Source organism: Vitis vinifera, chromosome 17, assembly GCF_030704535.1.
Source record: "Vitis vinifera cultivar Pinot Noir 40024 chromosome 17, ASM3070453v1".
NCBI classification, from domain to species: Eukaryota; Viridiplantae; Streptophyta; class Magnoliopsida; order Vitales; family Vitaceae; genus Vitis; species Vitis vinifera.
The window spans coordinates 7,245,639-7,267,139 of record NC_081821.1 but is presented as its reverse complement, the minus strand read 5'-3'; the positions used below and the strand labels follow the sequence as shown (position 1 = coordinate 7,267,139).

Here is a 21,501-nt window from a genome sequence, read left to right as displayed (position 1 = left end):
ATTTTGTTATTTAATTTTTTTTTTAAATCATATATATTCGGGTTCGGGTTACATCGGGTTGCCCGAATCATTGGAGCAAGCCCAACCCGAATTTAAATTACGGAGACAAAAATGAGCCCAAGCCGAACCCAAGTTACATAAATTGGTGTCCAAGCCCGTCCAAATATTGGGTTAGGTTCGGGTTAATAGTTAAAGCTAATCTGTCCAAGTTATAGTCCTAATATAAAAAATATTAAAAATAATAATTTTATTGACCATAAAACCTTCATAAATAATTGATAATAAATTAATAAATAATTTTACTTAAATAATAAAATCATTTATCTCACCTTAAGTCATTGTATTGAATTAACAACCCCACTAAATATATAAAATAATAATTTTAAAAAAAATCCTAAAAGATCAAATATCATATAAATTAATAATTGATGAAGTCTATAGAAATAGGAAATAAAGATTCATACTCCAATATGAAGTATTTTTTTTTCTTAAGAATTTTAGTTTTTTTAATTAAATTATTTTTTGAAATCATCCCATGTTTAAAACTTTTTTTTTTATTTAATAGGGTATTAAGTCTTGACATTAATTTTCTTCCTTTAAAGCTTTCTATCTTTTAGAATTTACTATCGTCGCTTTTCTTTTTTTGTCATAAAACTTTTACGTATTAACTTTTAATAACCTCTATTGTTTTGGGGCTTTTAAGTATAATAAGTATTGTATAATAGATTCATAATACTCTTCTAAGATAAAATATTTTCTTCATCTCAAAAGTCCATTCTTTTTGGACTTTAATATATAATAACTTCGATACGATAGATTCAATACTCATTTCAAATTAATAAATTATATATTAATAAATAAATCGAGAAACCTATATATATATAGTATTAGGAACTCTCTCATTTATCCAATGTAAGATATTACAAACACCTTTCGTATAAATACAATGTCCTTTAGGAATTTTCTCATATGTTCAATGTAAAATAAATACCTTTTATGTAAATACAATGTCTTCGTTGTGTCCTACGAGATTATAAGATTATAAAAACAAACACCACATATGAGGCTAAACAAACACCCACACTAAGGTCAAAGATGGGCTTTAATATCATTTGTAACAACTTGCACCAAACTATGTAAATATTATCTGTTCCTAACTCAAAGAGGCTTTTACAATTTTAAAACCGTCATATACACAAAAAATTATATATAAAAAAATTATGATTAAAATTGTGTGTACTTTAAAATAATTTAAAGAAAAAAAGAAAAAAAATGTGTTAAATGAATTTGAAAAAGTATATAAAAATATTTTTTAACTTTAAATTTTTATTTTTATTTTCTAGTTTTCCTTTTGTATTTATTTTTTTCTCATTTTTTTATTCAAAATTTTCATAAACCGAACATAATGATAATGATAATGTTTGTACTTTGTGTTGGCCGGTTCATGTAAACTGTCTTAATTAAAGAGTAGATGACCCAACCATGTTTTCAATGGTTTTTATTTGATTTAACCTAAAAACAATTCAAATGAGCTACCCAGATTCAAACAAAATATGGAGAATTGTGTTTTTGGCCGACTTGATAATTGAGTTAAGATCCTCCTATTACCCACAATTGATTACAAGGATATGAGATAGTAATTGACAAAAATACTTTTTTAACTCATTTTTGTTTTTATTTTGTCATTCTTCACATGCCACTACCATCAAATTCTCTCTTATTTAACCATTTTTGAATTTTTCATTGTTTTTTTTTTAAAAATTTATAAATAATTGAAAAATCAACATTGTTTTTTTTATTTTAAAATTAAATAAATAAAAAATATATTAATGATTCAAAAACTATTTTGGAAAATACTTTCTAAACAAATGTTAATTTAAATAAATAAAAATTATCTTTTACATTTTAGAAGTAAATAATTTAATGATTAAAACATTATTTAAAATAAATATATTCACTATTTTCTTTTCTTTTATACTAAAAAGTATCTTAAAGTTTTTTTTTACTATTATAAAATAAAAAGTTAAAATTTTTTTAATCTTTTTTCTTCCTTATTTTAATAACTTTTTGAACATGACTTTTATTAATAAATTATATGAAATGTTGCAAATTTGTTTACTAAATATTTTTTTAATAATTTAAATTAATTAAAAATTTATAAAATAAAAAAGGAAAAGAAAAAGAAAGAAAGAGTATGGATGGAGAGTTTTTATTTTAAATATACAATTGAAATGTTTTCATATGATTTAATTTTAGAAATGAATTATATCATTACATGGTAGAGATTAAATTTTTCTTATATAATGGGTTGAAATGTATATTTGCTCATTTTAAATGAAAACTAGTAGTTAAAATCTATATAAATTATGTTTGAGTTTGGTTCATAAATATTTTTCTGATTTTTACTCTTTTTCCATTTTTTAAAATAATTTTTATTTTCTATATTGTCTCTTTTTGAAAATATGTTTAATTGAAAATTGAAAACTATTTTAAAAATGAAAATTGAAAACCTTATTTAGTACCATTTTTTTTTATATGAAAAACAATAAAAAAACTTAAAAGAGTTTGACCCTAAATTATACACTTTATTTCTCTATGGAAATTCCGATACTTTTTACAGTAATGATATATGAGGAAAAAAAATTGACCCTAAGTCATTCACCATTTTCTCAATTAAATCATTGGAAATATGGTTAACACACATATGTGAACACAACTTATGAGATATATGAAATTCGTACCACTGAATAAGGGTATTACATTAACTATACAAGGAAAATGTATTAAGTGTATAAGAGAGATTACCATTTGTGAAATATTTCAATTAATTCGAAACCACTTATTTTTATTTTCTTTGTCACCTACGAATTGTATACTCATGTCATACACTTTATTTAACTCTCATAAAAATTCCAATGTGTTTATCCAATAATGATGTCTGGGGAAAAGATATTTGACTCTAAGAAGGTGTTTGTTTTTTTACTTAATTCTAAATAGAACATTAATGTTTAATAGTGTTAAACATTAGGTTGTTTGTTTTTATAGTATTTTATTTCTATTAAGTATTAAAAAGTAAAAAAAAAAAAAAAAACCAATATGTTATTTTTTTTAGTTAGAAAAAAGTTACATATTTTGGCTTTTTCTATTTAGTAAAAAGTTTATAATAAGTCATGAAAAAGTAGAAAAACAAACAACCTAAATTCTAAAACTAAATTGCTTTAAGCAAAAAACCAAAAAAACAAACACCACCTAAGTTATCTAACATTTTCTTAACCAAACCATTGGAACATGGTTAACATACTCATGTAAACGCATAATTTAGGAGGGATATGGAATTTGTGTCACTGTACAAGGGTATTACACTAATTGTACAAGGGAAATATACTAAGTGTACAAGATTACCATTTGTGAAAGATTTCAATCAATTTTGAACCACTCATTTATTTTCCTTATCGCCCAAAGATTGTATACCCATGTCATGCCTTTTATTTAACTCCCATATGGAAATTCCAATGATTTTCCATGTTTGAGGAAATTTTTTTGACCATAAGTCATCCACCATTTTCTCAACCAAATCATTGAAAACATAGTTAATACTTCTATATGGACACATAATTTAAAAAGAATATAGAATTTGCATCACTATGCAAAATTATACTAATTGTATAAGGAAAATGTGTCAAGTGTATAAGAATGTACAAGATTCCTAATAGGTTTTATACGATTTTTAAACCATTTGAGTTTGACATTAGGATGTCGATAGTTTTTTTTTTTTTTTTTTTTAACCAAACTATGCCATTAAGACTTATGATAAATAATGTACAACATGTTTATTATTTTGTAAGTAAAAAATAAAAACAAAATTTGTTAAGGTATTTAAAAAATATTTATTATATGTTCTATAAGTTTGAAAAAAAAATTGATGATGTATAATTTGCAAGTTGGAACAAACAAAGAATACTAATATTTTATGAGGTGTTTAAAAATTGTTTAATATATATGAGAAATAATATAAGTTTGAAATAAAGAATAATATTTATTATATATTATGTAAGTTTGAAAAAAGAATAATATTTATGAATATTTAAAAATTATTTACTTCAAAAATGCATTTGATAATAATAATTTTTAACCATTTATCTCTTATACTAAATTTGTTGGAAAAAAATGATTGGGAAATTATTAAAATTGGTTCCACTAATAATTAGGTGAAATATAGTGAAAGAGTCAAAAAAGAGAATGAGAAGGTTGGGGTGACCAATTAGCTTTTTCATTTAATAGTCAAGAAATCATCAGATTTTTTAAAGGAAATATATTTCCTCTCAAATTCTACTCTTTCATTGAATTTTGAGTTTAATTATGGGTGATAGTAGAACCTTACCTCAATTATCAAATTTAGTTGGATCGAAAACACAATTCTCCATTAAAAATGTTATACATAATGATAATATTTGTACTTTGTATTGGCCCGGTTCATGTAAATTGTCTTATTCAAATAGTAGATGGCCTAACCACGTTACCTAGTGGTTTCTATTTGATTTGACTTTGAAACGACTCAAACTAGCTACCCAAATTGAAAATGATATGGGTTATTGGTGTGTATGACTCATCATTTTATATCATTTATGATAACTATTTATCGAGAAAAAAAAAAAGGATTCATATTAGGGGGCAAAAATGTTCAAAAAGAGAAAAAAATTAAATTTTTTTTATAAAAAAACATAAGAATAGGAATTGCAACAGGACATGTTCAAGACGGGTTATCTCTATCAAAACAACTCAAACGAACTATACAGATTGAAAATGCTATGAGTTGTTGGTGTTTATGACTTATCATTTATGTAATTTTTGATAAGTATTTATTGTAAAAAAAAAAAAAAAGTTAGAGGATAGATTCACAAAGTAATTTAGAGACCCAGAATGTTCAAAAAAGGAAAAAAATAATAATAACATGAGAATAAGAATGACAATTGGACAAGTTTAGTACGAGTTATCTCCATCAAAATGACTCAAACGACCAAACCTAGATTGAAAATGTTATGGGTTATTGGTGTATTTAAATTAGATTCATAAGTAATTTAGAGGTTAAGAATATTCAAAAAATGAAAAAAAAAATTTAAAAATTATAATAACACAAGAGTAGATATGACAATGCATCAAAGTTGGGATTGGTCTCCCTCATTCTAACTCTATCTTATTTATTTACAATAATTTTCATCATGTCCCATTTTTAAAATTAAAAGAAGTGGGGCAAATATTACTTTTTTTTGAAAAATTTCTAAATTAAAAAAATTAAAAAAATTTAAATTACATTTAAAAGAAATATATTTTATAAATAATTAAAATATTATAAATTTTATAACTTATTTTATTAAAATGTATATCATTATTATTATTATTATTATTATTGTTATTATATTAAAAAATAAAAAAATAAAAAATAATTTTACACAATTTCGGAGTTCCAAATTTAAACTATTTATTTAAATTTTAAAAGAATATTTCAAATACATTTATTTAAATTTCAAACTCTATAAAATCGTGATCCTAATTGCAATCCGTACTCGAGATACACGATAGTGTCCAGATCTTGAAACAGTGAACAAGGCGCGCCACATGCAAGCTTTTTCTTTTTCTCTCGCTCTTTTTTAATTGGTTTGACTGGTAAAGCATGGATGTCTTTGGCCCATACTCTTTGCCTCTTTTTCTACTTCAAAATTTCTCTGTGCTCGAGTACCTTTTCGGTCGTTTGGTTCTTACTTCTTTTCGATTATTTTGTTTGATTTTGGGTCCAGGACTGGGCATTACAGACACAAGTTTGTCAGTTTGGTCATTTAACTTTCATCAGTATTTAGGCTATCATTCTCTTCTACTGCTTTAATATTTTGTTCAGAGAGCCAGAAATCCATATATGTTGCTCTTCTCTCTGAATCTCCATCTCAATTCAACATTATCACTGATGAGTAGGGGCATTTAGCCCACTAAATATTCTAGATTTTCAGCTCTTTATGAAGCTGGCACTTAACCAAACGTCTCTGCTCTTTCATGTTATTCAGTACGATGGTTGCTCTGTTTGATAAAATTTGGTGCTTTATCAAAATTGCCATGCTGCATAAACATTATTAATTTTAGAGAAAAAAAAAAAACACTGATGAGGAACACTGATAAGGAAGCATCTCAGAAACAAAAGATGTTTCCTCTTTTTACAGATTAACATCAGAGTTCCAAAAAAAAATAAAATCTGATCAATGCAATTGTTGGCGAACTCCAGGTATCTTCAAGGATGGTGGCTCACAGAACTGAACATCGAGCTGTCTCCCGTTTGGGTTTCGAAACTCTTCTCCAGCTCAAATTATTTATGTTTATTTGGGGTTGCAGGATGAAGATGGAGGAACTCGGCTACTTAATTAGCCTTAGCAGAAACTCTTCTCCACGAGTTTCGTGAATTCATCGAAGTCTATTCTGCCATCTCCATCATCATCAAAAGCTTGAATCATTTTCTCGCATTCCACCTCAGAAGCTAGCACAAACCCCAGTGTACGAAGGACTTTATTCAACTCCCCTGCATCAACATATCCATCCCTGTTCTCATCAAAAACTTGAAATGCTTCCTTCACTTCCCCAATACTGGGCTCTTCCTCAAACAGCAGAGCAAACTGACTTGAGCCCAGTTCCTCATCTGGGTCACAGTGAAATCCCAGCTTCTCCATCACCATTTCTAAATCTCCTCTCGCCAGCAGTTCACCATCATCATCATCATCCGCATTTTCATTAGGCTGTAAGCTGGAGCTGCTGCTGCAACCAGCACAGGCTCCCCGTGCCCTGGAAATGAAGGCAATACAGGTTTGAAGCAAGTCCCGAACGCTTAAACAAAAGTCTAAAAATGTAATGAACCAGTCGAGAGCAACGAGAAACAATAGGATGGAGAGAAACAACATGGGGTTGGTCTTGTTCCCCACTGTCATCTTCTTGATAAGGCAGTGAAAAAGAGTCGTCTTCTCCATTGTAAAACTGAGAAAAAAGCAGAGGACTGACAGGAGAAAAGCAGAGGCGTGGATGGGTTAAGTGAGGACTGCAGAGGCGTCGATGTTATATGAAGGCAAATCTGTAAATGAGGAGAAAATACATCCAAGCTTCACAAAACTTTCCAGCGAACCCTCTGCTGGCCTTTTCTTACAGTTTTTCAATCTTTCCTGGTCTTTTCTGGGAAATTCCCCACGACGAAGCACCAACTCTAAGTTTACGGAAAGGAGTTTACACGTTTCCTCGGGTCTCAGTCTTCCTTGATTATTAATATCCATGACATCCTAAAGTCCTTCTATATTCTCCTTTCCTTTTATGTTCTCCTTTTATTATTAATATCCTAAATAATTTAAAATTTTAAAATATTTTCTTATTTTATCTTTAAAATTTTTTATATAAAAATTAGAATATATAAAAATATATTTACATGCTATTTTATCTAAAACTTATTAATATTTTCTGATTTTTTAAAACATGAATGATATCAAACATATCCAATTTAAAAAACGTTAACTACAATATGTCGTATTTAAAGCTCTAAAAAATGGTAAGAGTGCAGAACAAGTCAAGGTCTAAAAGATAGAGCCAAACAAATGAGTTAGCACAAGACTTCCAAAACTTGATTAGTTGCAACTAATTTGCTAACAAATAAATTAATAATGAAAATGATCGGGATTCACACTCATCTGGATTTTTTTTTTATAGTGTTTATCAATTTTAATTTCTCTCCAACCTAATAACTACCCGCACCAAAAAGGGTTATCACGTTTTCAAAATGCGTACACGAAATTAATAAGAACTTATACATATATAGCATAAAAAACTTTCCCTTTATGTTATATAGGGTATAACAAACATCTCATATACAAATATAACGTCAAACAAATTCTCATTACAGGGTCAAACAAACTTCACACTAGGTTCTAAGATCGACTTGATATCATTTGTAATATCTTGCATATATATATATATATATATCGTTTCAAATTTTTTCTTATACGAGATGTCACTCAAACACTAAGAAAAAAACATTTGATTGAAAATTTTTATATCCATTTTGCATCAAATCTTTTATGATATAACATAACATGGGGTGTTAGTTTTTTAAAATTGGAAATATTTTGATTTTTTTTTGTATGGATATTTAAAAAAAATGACAAATTAAAGTTGTATTTATAATTTCGAACAATGCAGGTTGTTTTTGTAAATCTGAGATTATGACGTTCCTTTCCACAAATATTTTTAAATTAAAAGAGAGGCGAGTAGCTGCGGTGGTGGAGTTCACACGGATGCCACGAGGCGTTGATTCCCGTCAATGTATTTATTCGTAATGTGCCTTGACGTTTTCACTGCTGACGTTATCCAACTCCCCAAACCCCACTCCATTGATTTCTCTTCCTTTTTGTTTTCGAGTCAACCTAACACAATCATTTTTTCCTACAAAAACAAGAGTTTAAGGTCAAATTATATCATTTTATTTATATCATTGCGTTTGGTTAATTTGAGAATCATAGAGGAATTGATGTGAATTTATATGTATTATTTATAGGAACTGAATCAAACTATAAATATAGAAATAAACTCCTGTTATGATATATCTCAATTTTTTAGGGATGAAAAAATAAAAAATACCAATCATTCCAATTACATCAAAGGGGTGTTTGTAATGAAGGGGTTATTAAGGTCAAATTAAGTGAAGTTGATAAGAGGAAATGAATGGACGTCTTTTAGAAGGGGAAACTAAAAAATGAAGTTGCTTGTAAAAGCGAAAAAATATGAATACTTGTTTTAAATATTTCTTGATCAGAATTGATGGATACTAATGTTATAAAATGAGTGAGTACATTAAATGAGTGAATAAATTTGGCCATTTTCAAAAACCTAAAAGTCTTAGGTTATGTTTGGTCCCAGAAAGTATTAAGGAAAGAAAAAAAAATACTAAAAAAATAATTTTTTCATGTTTGGTTGTCTTATAGAAAATAATATACAAGTAAAATTAATTAAAAATTTATATATTTTCAAATTATTTAATCTTTATATTGGAAAGTGAAAATAAGTAAAATAAGTTTGAAGTAGCATGTAAAAATAATTCATTGATTTTAAATTCATTTTTATTTTCCCTCGTTTTTTCTTTTCTTTCATTTTTCCTTTCTATTTTTTTTCCATCGCATTTTCCCTTATGTTTTTCGGGAACCAAACATAGCCTTAAGAAGTCAAAACTTTTTTGGTTTCTTGAAATTTAAAGGTCTCTTTTCCCCTTGTGGGAGATTGTGACTTTTTTTCGAAGAGGTTAAATTCTTGAATTTTGGCGTTAAAGTCATCAAAACCTTCCTTCATTTTTTACGTTGTGATAGAGTTAGAAACAATTCAGTTTATAGGGAGTGGTTGGAAAGTGTTGTTGTTGCCACTCAAAGACCATTTTATATTGGGAGACAAACGCCTTGCAATTTTCAAAATACCAACGGAGAAGACGAATTTGTATGGTTTTAAAAACTGAACCGGATCGGCCGGTCCGACTGGTCCAACCGCTGGCAGTCATGGTTTTGGTCTGGTCCGGTCCGGTCCGGTGAATTGGATCGGAATTTGGTTGAACCGGAATCGGATCGGGTGGACCGGCGGCCGACTGACGAACCGGACGGTTCAACCTTTTTTTTTTTTTTTACACTTGCAGCAGCAGTTCCAACAGCAGGTTCCAGCAACAGCAGTTCCATCATCAAAATGGTCGGTTCTCCAAACAAACCAACCCTCGTGGCGCCGCAGTTCCAGCAGCAGGTCGGCGGCCCGCATGCCGCCAAACAGCGATCTGTACTGTGTCGCCCCAGCTCCAGCAACAGGCCGGCTAGCCACCTGCCGCCGACGAGCCCCTCCCCCCCCACACACACAGAAAACCACTCTTTGCCCCAGCCCCTCGAACCAGCTCCACCCGCCGGCGGCACGCCTTTCTACTGCCGACAAGCTGGTGAAACTAAAATCTTAAACTCCCATTTAAAAAAAAATTTAATTAATTTTTATGTTTTATATTTAATCTTTTAATATTTAACTTTTATAATTTTTTTTTATTGCACATTGAAATTTTAATTTATTGAAATTTTTGTTGATTTTCAAATGAAATTCTAATTTTTAAATTTAAAATAAATATTTGATTTTATAGTAAATTTCTCATTTTAAAAAAAAAAATTGTAAGAAATTTCAAAATTTTTAATTCTTTGATTTTTTTTAAATTATTGATAACTTGATTCTCTAAATTAATATAAGGTTTTTATAAATTGTCGATGATTTGAATTTAAAAAAAAAATTAAATTGTTAATGACTTGATTCTTTAATTTTATAATGAAAATTATGATTTTTGTTTACAATTTGATGGAGAAATAAAAAATGAAAAAACTCAACAAACAAAGTAGATACTATCAAAATTCACATGAAACTTATTATTTTTAAAAATTTTAATAATATATAAAATATGTATTTATAACGTCATCGGTTCAACCACGGTTCTACTGCTAGTTCGACTAGTGAATCGTGAACAGGTAACTTTTCCGGTTTAATGATCGGGTCAGTTCTGAAAACATTACGAATTTGTTTCAAGGAAATTGTGGCTTCATAAAACCCAATTTTATTCATTATTTCCTCCTCATCTGTTATTCATTCTTTCTTCTTCTTTTTCTTTTATTTTCTTTTTATAACAAATTGACTAATATATGATTTCCAATTAACTTATTGCCAATGATAGTCTATTTCTCTTGGAAGAATCAATGGATTACAAAAGAAGATTTAAGATGCAAATGACATTCTCTTATACCAATTCAATGGGGTTTATGCTTATTGTTACAAAGATGGTTTAGTTATGGAATTTCAAAGAGAATATGACATGTGAATGTTATTCTCTTTAGTGTGATATTGAAATTGGATTGAAATGAGGAATTTACTTAGCTTTTAAATTTGAAGGAACATACCATACAAAATCGTAGCTTGAGGAGGACAAGTTAGCAAACAATTTCACATAATTTCACAAAGGGATCCAAATTTAGCATTAAAAAAAATGATGATTAATAAAAGATGAATATTTGGTCATATTTCTTTATACGTAAATCAATTTTTTTAAAATCCAAGTTTCATTTCCTTGTATGTCGTTCAATAGTCCTACTTCAATAAAGCACATAACGAATACATTCGAATTTTTCTCCATTTTAAAATTATTTTGTATATAATTGGCCCACCCTTCTGCCACATCAGCCCAAAGAGGCAGAGATTCAGCTACTGACATAGTAGGGATGTTGACGTGGCAAAATAGGATCCATATCGAGTTTTCCGAATGCTAACATGGCAGAATCGTATCCGTTAATGGACCTTGCTGGAGAGACTTTACTGGGGGAGGAGGGAGAGAGAGAAGAAATGTAGTGAGAGAGAAGATGAGGCCAATCAAGGAGCGAAGACGAAGCCGGTCATCTCCAGCAAGGGACCGACCCATTGGGCCATCTGGGTTCGAGCCAAGGCCATCTGGGTCTCGCTCAACTACTAGGCTTTCACCCTCCTCCACCTCTCTTCTTGACACCCCCTTTATCACTGAAGACGAAGATGCCACTCTCTTCGACAACCTCAAAATCTCCCCAAACCCTAACTTCAACCCTAGAAGTTTCCCATATAGTGTGAAGCAACAGTGCTGGGAAAAGGCGGAGAAAATCAAAGGTCGAGACCCGGACCGATGGCGCCGAGACCCCCTCGGCAACATCGTGTTTCGGAAGCTTGTTGGTTGCCCTGGTTGTCTCTGTCATGATTATGATCACATTGTTCCTTACTCCAAGGTAATGTAATTTCAACGTTCTTTCGTGTTTTACTGTTCATTTGTCAGGTTTTTTCTTGGGTGTGGAGTTGGGGGTTTTCCCGGAATGGGTTGCTTTGGTTCTGGCGGTTTAGGGTCTGGTTTCAGTTTTTTTGGTAGTTTTTATGCGTTTTTCTCTATGTGGGGCTGTCTAATGGTATTTTGTCAAATTGTTTGCTTTGCTCTTGGAATAAAGGGTGTTTTTTCTTTAGTTTTGTAATTTGCATACATTGTTCTATGTGGTTGCTGTTTCAGATTTTGTGAAGTTCGATTGTTTTGGAAATTAACTGTTTTGGTTGCCCATTTTACAACATATGTCCGCTTTTGAAAGTAATTGAAGAAACGCGCTTTGCCTGAACGAGTTATTTGAAATGGAAAACTCGAATAGATTCTGAATGGCTGATGGGTATAGATCAATTTTCTGCTTATCCATGAGGTTCTCTGAAATATAGAGCATGTGGACAAAGCCGTGTTCAGTTAGAGAGACTTTGCTTAGTTGGCAGACTTCTTCTGTGGGCAAGAAACACAGGAAAGTGTGGAAGGCGGCGCCCTTGCATATTTTTTGGACGGTTTGGAAGGCGAGAAATCGTTTAGCCTTCAAGGATGATGATATATCAATACAGTGGCTGAAATATTCCTTTTTATGCTCGCTTTGGTCTGAGGCAAAGCTGTTTATAGTAGAATGCCCTCAAACTTTGGTGAATTTTATAGATTGGGTGGGATCATTGTAAGGTTTTGGGCCTTTTGGTTGGTGGGTCTCTTATATGTTTTTGGTCTCTTTTGGTGGCGGGTGTATAGGTTTGTATACCTTACATAGGCTGTATACCTTGAGTCGCTCTTTTGGCGTCTCTTTATAAATGAATTTTCTTTACTTATCAAAAAAAAAAAAAAATAGAGCATGTGGACAAAGCAATTATGTATTGTTATATTATTTCATCACCAGCAGTTGAACACTTGCATTCTAAAGTTGGGGTTAGTTTCTGGCCTGTTAGAATTTCATTCCTCCCTCTTTAATTGTGATGATATGTTCAAGTTCTGTTAGAACTAGTTATTACTATGAGTGGGTGCATGTCCTCTGCTCATGGTGGTGGTTACGCATTTGAAATGTGTGAACAGTCAGAGGGGGGTGATTAACAGTTGCCCGCACCCTAGAATTGGGGAAGAGGGTGTTGGTGGAAGTTGATTTACTAGTTTTCCTGAATTTAGAGAAGTTGCAAGATAAGGTGGACTACTAAGAGTTGGCCTTGCATGTTAAACTAAGCTTTTATTAATCTGAAAGCCTGTTTTATTTTATTTTATTTTTTGTGTTGGAACTGGTCCTGAGTCCATGAGTTGAATATTTTCGATTTCAGGGGGGCAAGAGCACATTGGAAAATTGTCAGGTTTTACAGGTAAGAGGTTCATTGCCTTTCTGTCATCTCTTATGATTATCATTATTATTTCATTCATGTAGTATTTTATTTTCTTTTGGCGTACTTCACTATGGTTGCTTTTTGAAATTATTTATGTCTTCCTCCTGACAGGAAAACATGGATATTTTTGTATTTCATAGTTACGCTGGTTGTTTTGACACATGTTCCTCTGGTATATATAATTTCAATTCACTTCATGAAAGTAATAGAAATTTACCTTTGCTTATTAGTTATATTTTTCTCCCAATTGAGGAATTAAGTAGTTTCAGTCTAAACAGGTTCCTTTAGTAACATCATGGGTCTAGAAGTTAGAGGACAGTGAATGTTCCCATTTGGACCTTTTATTATAGGTATTCTTACTCATATTTGATGTGGCTATTGCCAGAAACCATAAGTTAACCACGTTGATCCGATCCTCTTATCTTAGAAATCGAAGGTTAGCTTCGTGTTTCATCGAGTCAGTCAATGTTTCTTTTGGTGCCTTTTGTATACTTTGAGTGTTCCCTCTTTTTCTTGGGCACTCTTCAATGCATCTTTAATTGCCTTTAAAAAAGGGACAGAATTCTTGAAGGCTGTTGGGACCAGTTCATCTGTTAAACACATGCTTTAATTTTTGATGGCTGTTGTATATTGACTTTTTGTTTATTGTGATAAGCTTTTCTTTTCAAAAAAGAAGAATGCATACATCTAGGAAAGCAAATGCTTTAATTTTATTTTTTTATTTTTTTATTTTGTTATAAGACTACAAAAATATGAGGAATATTTTTGAGCTAGATTTGCTCACCATGACAAGAGTTAGGTTTTCTGAACCATCTGTGCTACTCATTTGGTTTCCTTGTAAAAAAGTTTTAGTCTCTCTATTACTTGGAAGAAAGCATCTAATGTATCTTTTGAAACATCACAATCTCCATGGAACCTCCATAATGGATCAATTACCCTTTCTTCAATCTGCCTTCAATATGAATTCCTGATCATTATTGTCAAGACAAAATGAGTGCATTTCGCAGAGCCATGCATTTGTCCAGCTTATTGGTACAGTAACACTATTATGCAATGACTCATATAGGTTTGTGCTGTTCGGTTTCCATAAATATCATACACTGTTCAATCTAATGCTTCCTTTGAAACGACTCCAAAGCTACTTTCTGATTTTTCCTTCAGCAGTCTGTCAAGTATTTTTTTTTCCCTTTTTATTTTTGGTAGCCTTTTTCTGCATTAGTCTGTCAAGTATCAATTTCTACTTAGTTTCACTAGAAGGATGTAGCCTTTATATTTCATTTGCCTTATTCTTTCTTGATTTGGTTCTTTTGACCCTGAGATTAAGAAGTTTTATATTAAATATATGATATTCATTTAATCAACAATAATTCTTGTTGCCTCAGCAATATTAATGAGATACACTTTAGTTTCCATGAATGTCACTATATTCTTCAATTTTGGATATTCTGGGGAATTTAAGAAAATTTTCCCATGGAAAAATTGTCTCTCATCCGACTGGCCTATCTATTTTAAAATGTTCGTGTTGCAAACAAGCATTCCTTGAAACACACTCACACACAAGAAACAAAAAAACAAAAACTCCAATGATTTTTTGTCTTCTGGATTTTCTGGGTTTTTCCCTCATCCAATGAGGGAAGGTGGCTTTGTCAGGAAGAGGAAGGGGAAAGTCTAGAAAACTAAAGAGCATAATCAAAGGATCTGTAAAGGGGATGGAGCTATCCGTGTTGAGCATGGAATCTTTTTTTCTCAGGTCATTGTTTCAGTGGTCCAGGGATACTATAGGAGAGAGGAACTTGTCTTTTTTGGCTGTTTTTGGATAGCCCATTGTTGGCTTGAGTCTGATCAAGGCTCTTTTCCACCTTTGATCCTTCCTTTTGTTTCTATTATTTCCAGGTGCACTTTATACATACACACATACATACATATATATATATATATATATATGTGTGTGTGTGTGTGTGTGTGTGTGGATATATGTATATCTATATATTCCATAGGTATTAAAGTTTGTCCCTTCAGGTCCTATAAAAAAAAATAATAATAATAAGGTTTGTCCCTTCTGGCATTTTTATTATATACTTGTTTATTTGGCAAGGAGAAAAAAAGATGCTGAGCTTGCAGGTTAGTAATAGGCAGTTCTAATAGAATTTTCCTACACTAAGATCAAAAGGCAGTACTAATAGAAGTATGTGAAAAACAGATAATTTTAGAGATTTTACCAAACAGCCAATGTGTTTTGGAGTTAATGGAAACTTGTAGCTATAGTTGGGACAGATTTGCTTCCACTTTTTCAAAGGTTGGACTCCTGGTTGGTGCATGCTACATCCTAATGCAAGAAATTTTCCTATGCAAGATTTTAATTGCACCTTCTTTATCTAAATGCAAACAGTAGACTTATTAAAATTTTAAGCCTTATTGATTTTGGGAATTTATGGTTAGCTACTGATGGAATAAAGGAAGCTGTGGCGGAAATTTACCTAGAGAATTTCATTTGGTTCATATGTTATTTATCTACAAGTCAATTGAACTTATTCAAAAACTTTGGTCAGACAATTGAATGAAGAGGTTTCTGGTAATCTTCATGTGAACTTGAATAAAGCTTAGAAAATGCAGCTTACTTAAAATAACTTGGTTAGACAGTTTAACAAAAAGGCTGTTGGTCATCTACTCAACGACAAATAAAATTGATGTGTATGAAGAAAAATCTAATGCAAATATATAAGAAATTCAATTCTGTTTCACTTATTTGAGTCAGGACCTGTTTTTATTCAACTTTTGATGTGATTTTTGATTGTGAGGGGTACACTTTTGTAATTAAGAAACAAGAAATCCCTTGCTTGATGAATGGTTATGCTTCTCTTGCTTTGTGACTATCCTTAATTATGGTGGGTGGTTTCTTCCAGACCCTAGTTTAAGAATAGATACCTGCTTTAGGTGGTGTTTGTTTTTTAGCTGAATAGAAAAAGTCAAATACCAAAAATAACCTGTTAATATCATTTAACATAACTAAATTGAACATATTGATAATAAGTTCACTTTAGTTATGTTGGATGATGTTAACGGGTTAGTTTTAGCTTAATAGAAAAAACCAAATATTTTGGCTTTTTCTATTCAGCCAAAAAACAAACACTACCTTAGTCTCTCAATTGGAAGATTAGAGGTTCCTTGTGCAATGTGAGTATCTCACCCTTAAAATGGATCTTCTAATTAGATTTTCATGTGATGTGCATCATATCCTGCAGGCAACAGTTAATCGATCAAAAGGGAATCGGACTGAGATTTCTAAGGCTGATCTCATTCAGAAAAGTTCTTATTGCCGTGTTTCAGGTATCCACTGTTCTAATAGAACCATAGAAGTCTGAAAGAAATTGATCCACCAGAATTACTAATTGGGGCTATCAATTGTTTGATGAATGAACTGCAGGCCGTGACATGGACCTTCTTGAACTCTCAGCATATGGCAATGTCCGCCGTGGACAAGACTCTGGTGGATGTACAATTCAATGATTGGTGTAGCCTACCAAGTTACTTGTCATAAATTTCACAAACAGTGGAGAATAGAAAACTCACACATGGGCTACAATGCCCCCAAAGTCGGTGAATTTTAATTTGATTACATTGAGATGTTTGTGGGAACTATTGGTTGTTAAATATTGATCTTTCTTTCCAAAGCAAGGAATAGGTACTGGAGGTACTGGGCATACCCTCACCTGGGACGATCGGCCACCCAGAAGGTGTTGGGCAGCCCAGGATTCTAATCCAGCCAATTGTACCCGGCCCAAAATGATCCTTAGTCGAATACATTTGTCCGGCCACAGAGAACTGTGCCAAGCATGTTACCTCGATTGGAGGTACCGAGCATACCCTCACTCAAACGGTGCCAGGCAACGCCGGATCCTAATCCAATCAACCGTACCCGGCCCAAACTGATCCTTGGTCGATCACATTTTCAAGCCATAGAGGACTGTGCCAAGAATGTCACCGAGTTCGGTCGTGATGGTAAAAAACCCCGTCCGGTGGGAACATGGAGTAATAAATTAATAATTGGGGTCGGGGGTGGGCCGAGGACATAGACCCTATTCCTTGCCTAGTCCCTTCCCCTGTCCCTACCTTGATTATGGACTCCCCGCCAAGTTTGATCTTAAAAGCCCTTGAAAGCCTCTTACATATTAGGGACGGCAAAAAAACCCATCCAGTGGGAACATGGAGTAATAATTGGGGTCAAGGATGGGAGGAGGACATATTCGCTATTCCTTGGCTAGTCCCCTCCCCCGTCCCCACCTTGATTATGGATTCATGGTCGTGAGAGCCGCTAAAAGCCTATTACATACTTAGAGATGACAAAAAATACCCGTTCGATGGGAACAGGGAATAATAATTGGGGCCAGGTGAGGGGAAAGGGCATAGGCCCTGTTCATTGTCCAATCCCCTTCCTCGTTCTCACCTCGGTTATATGTAATTTTATATTTATAATTTTTTTAAAAATATATTATATTTAATTTAATATTTAAAAACTTTTAAAAATAAATATTTATATTAAATGTATTAGTTTATATATAATTTAATATTTAAATATTGAAAAAGATTAAATATAAAATGGTGAAATAGATTCCATGCCCTGTCTTGCTTAGTCTAAGATGAGAAATGGAATGGGATGAGTAATAATTTAACAAGCGATGATGGGGATGAGTTTCCCAAGCCCTTTGTGCATTGTCTAGTTTACGTCCCTATTAAATCTCTCACTACAAGGTTGTCCATCTAGGTTTAGTCATGCATTCGAGGATCATTTCTCTCCTAGTCGGGTATGAAAGCATGAGAATGCTTGTGTTTCATCTCCAAATGGCTGATTGGGCACAAGTGACACCAATGTTGAGTCCATTCATTTATTGTCCAAATGATTCTACTTAGCCTTAGTCAACCTATTCAACATTCACCATTAGATATCTTGCTTAGCCAAGGGAGAAACCATCATTGTTGTTACTAGAATTCATGAATCAACCTAATAAGCCATTAATCGAGATTGCTGGGGTTATAGGTCTCAAACAAATGTAATTGATTGACAACCTATAAAAAACATAATTTGTTTTAACCTAATCATTCGAGTCCTAACTCATTTTGCTCTTTCTTGCTTAACTCCTCGTACTTGTGACTCAGTAAGAGAAGTCAACTCTTTGTCAAGAACACATCCCATTAACATGGAACATTCTTAACAACTTCTTAGTGCAAACATTCCTCACAACCTGTGAAGCCCTGCCTGACACAAGTTTACTTAGCTAATAGCTCCTTCATGTAAATAAGCTTCCTTTTGAGAGGCCAAGTTTGTTGCCACACACAAAACTCATTTTAACCTTTAGTTCTTCTCCATCCTCCATCCCATACTTGAGTCCTATGTTAGTCTATTCTTCCCAATCTTCGTTTAATCCAATTCTAACTTGACCATCAAAGGTGTACTTAGGTTTTGCCTTGATTACCCCTTGGTATAGGTGTTAGATAGTTGCAACAAGTGAATAGGTTGGTTGTTACTTAAGTATTGTTAGGTTGGATTACTAGTAGACTCTGAATCCTAACGTTTGAGAGCATCAGTATTTAAATTAGCAAAAAATGGTGGAGGTTGTTCAAGTTTTAAGACCTCAAATTCAAGAAGTTGGGAAGTATTTTGATCTCAAGATGCTTAATGATTACCTCTCAAACTCCTAAAATATCTAATGACCTCTCTTTTCTTGATTTTGTTTCAATCCGTGTTTCTTGCTCAAATCATTAATCATAGTTATTAGTCTATCAAAGCTTGTTGTGATAATTAGATAACCATTAATGATTGCTATTAATTTATGGTTGCTACCACTTAGGTCAACATCCCCTATCTTGGACGCGTTAGACCCATATTTGATTATATAATAATTTTCTTGGTTGGTTTTCTCCTTAGTTTCCCACTACTAAAGGGAAAATAAAGTTGAAGGTTGGTTTGGTTGCATCTTTTTCTTGCTTTTTGAGGGAAAGTGAAAGAAGCTTCACATCCACATACCCATATGCTTTAGATGCTTTTCATCTCATCACCATTTTCCTCTCTTCTTTTTAAGCCACTTTGGTCTAATGTCACCAAAAAAGGTTATTAGTGACACACCATTTTCATTTTTTTTGGTCATCCTCCATGGAACCTATATTTGAAGCCATACACTTGTTCCACCTAAACTCATTTTTCAAACATGCATATGATTGATTTCTTGGATGAAAAAGACCCTAATTTCACGTTGGGTTTTAAGAATCTTAAACCCCTTTTGGAGTTGGTACTAAGCAAGCTCTATTATCCTCTATCCATGAAACTGGACGGCATTGGTCACTAGTCAATGACACATGGTCTTATTGAGAATAATTATAATAAAAATGTTTTTAATTTATGGTATTCACTTTTTTTAAAAAATATTTTTGTTTGAACATAAATTAAACGGGTGACATTGGTTTTAATAGGTTTTTTTTTTCAAAAGAATAAACCTCAAGTAAATACTTTTTGGATTTTTAAAAATTTTAAAATTCTTAAAAAAATTATTTCAAATTATTATTTATATTTTTCAAATATATGATATTGATAAGAAAAATGCCCAAAGCTTTTCTAATTAACTATTTGGTGTTCATAATGTGAACCAATTAACAACCACCAAACAAAATGAAGGAAATAAAAGTGGGAGGTTGACAATAGGGGGAGTCCCATGATAGAAAGTCTTGCCTTTTTGTGAAGAAAAGTCAGCATATTAAGGGCCACTTCTCTTGCCCAAGTGCACCAAAGCCAAATGTTATGGACTATGGGGCATTACTTTTGTGACACTTACAATTATTTTTAATATAAAGTTTACTTTGTATATGGCCACAGTTCTTCCTCAGTGCTCCTTACCAAAATGATATCGACCTTTCAATTTATACTAATAATATATTAATACTAATGGACATCTAAGGATCCGATTGCTGGCCGTCCCAAAAAATCTAAACCAACGACCCTGGTTGCTTGCTTTAAAGCATTTTCTACAACCTAAAAACAAAAGTGGGTTGGGATTTTAAAACCTCCCTGGCTAGAAAAGGAAATGGACAGACGATAAACGAGGAGCTTGGGCAATAGTGAGGTCAGAAACTAGGAAAATGGAAAGCATGTTTTAATTTCTAGAGTGCCAAACACCCTTATATGATGCCTAGCTGGGGCTACTGGTTTGCCATGTACATCCCCAGAAGTACCAAATGTCACATTTTTCCGTATATTTGGGTTCCCTCCAAAAGATTTCAACAGTAGGTGTTAGATTGTTGATATTAATTTGGTTTCCAAACTGACCCTAAAGCCAACCCCACATGCAGGGTTGCCATGTTATCAATCCTACATGCTGGTTTGGACATGTTCCGCGATTGCAGGTGTGATCTTGGGCACACCCAGATGTACTAAAAATCTTATCACTGGTTTTCATTGACTTTTTTGTTTTTGTTTTTTTTTTATTATTCATTTTTATCCTTTGCAAGTGATCTCAATACCCTGTTAAATTTGGTATTCTGATTAGGTTCATAGTGATGTTTGGGTGGTGGGAAATGATTAGAAAAATGTATTGGGGGTGCCTGAGTGGGCTATTCTGAATCTTTCCCGTCTTTTGTGTTGATGGTGTAACTCCCAACTCCTAAGACAAACACCTACCGACTTGGATATTCGACTGTGTGTAGGAGGACATCCACATGATTTGGCAGTAGGATCTTATTTTGTTTTATTTTTTGAGGTTTCCCTATTAAGCAATGTTGAAACCAAGTTGCAGTTTGATAAAAATCAGAAAGTCCACAGACAGATTTTTTGTGTTGAATATATGGCCAGAAACTGATGGCATGGGGGGCTTCACCTAAAAAAAAGAAAAGGAAAGGAAAGAAAATTGGGTTAAATCTTTTAGTTAGGGATAAAACTGAAATTAGACATGTATAGATGACAAGAAAAAGGCATATTTGCTTCCCTGTAAAAAGGAAAGAGCAAAAGGGAAAGAAAGCAAAAGCAAGAGAGAATGCCAAAAGAGTTCATGGCTTCATGTGCATTTGGGCCCCATTACAACTCATCTTGCCCATAAAATGTGGCCAACAATTTACTGGAAATAACAAAATATCTCAATGTTTTATATCACTGATCAACCACGAATATATCTTGGCCCAATTTTGGTGTTCCCACCAAATTTCATTATAAGGAAATTCTGGCGGATTCAGCCCACCTCAGTACAATCCAAATATCCTTACATC

At 32.4% G+C, this 21,501-nt stretch overlaps 1 protein-coding gene across 1 annotated transcript; it reads left to right on the top strand.

The window, feature by feature from the left end:
• Positions 1–11,346: 11,346 nt before the first annotated feature.
• Positions 11,347–16,925, top strand: LOC100262165 (uncharacterized). The gene is made up of 4 exons (XM_002284841.4): positions 11,347–11,825; positions 13,195–13,233; positions 16,497–16,581; positions 16,679–16,925. The coding sequence occupies exons 1-4, from the start codon at positions 11,433–11,435 to the stop codon at positions 16,759–16,761; spliced, it is 600 nt and encodes a 199-aa protein (XP_002284877.1). The 5' UTR covers positions 11,347–11,432; the 3' UTR covers positions 16,762–16,925.
• The last annotated feature ends 4,576 nt before the right edge of the window (positions 16,926–21,501 follow it).

What these genes read in the sequence shown, in the direction of transcription:
- LOC100262165 (XM_002284841.4), top strand. Translation starts at nt 11,433, where the DNA reads ATGAGGCCAATCAAGGAGCGAAGACGAAGCCGGTCATCTCCAGCAAGG. An exon ending in ACATTGTTCCTTACTCCAAG is followed by an intron (nt 11,826 to 13,194) that starts GTAATGTAATTT and finishes TTTCGATTTCAG; the next exon opens with GGGGGCAAGAGCACATTGGA. An exon ending in AAAATTGTCAGGTTTTACAG is followed by an intron (nt 13,234 to 16,496) that starts GTAAGAGGTTCA and finishes CATATCCTGCAG; the next exon opens with GCAACAGTTAATCGATCAAA.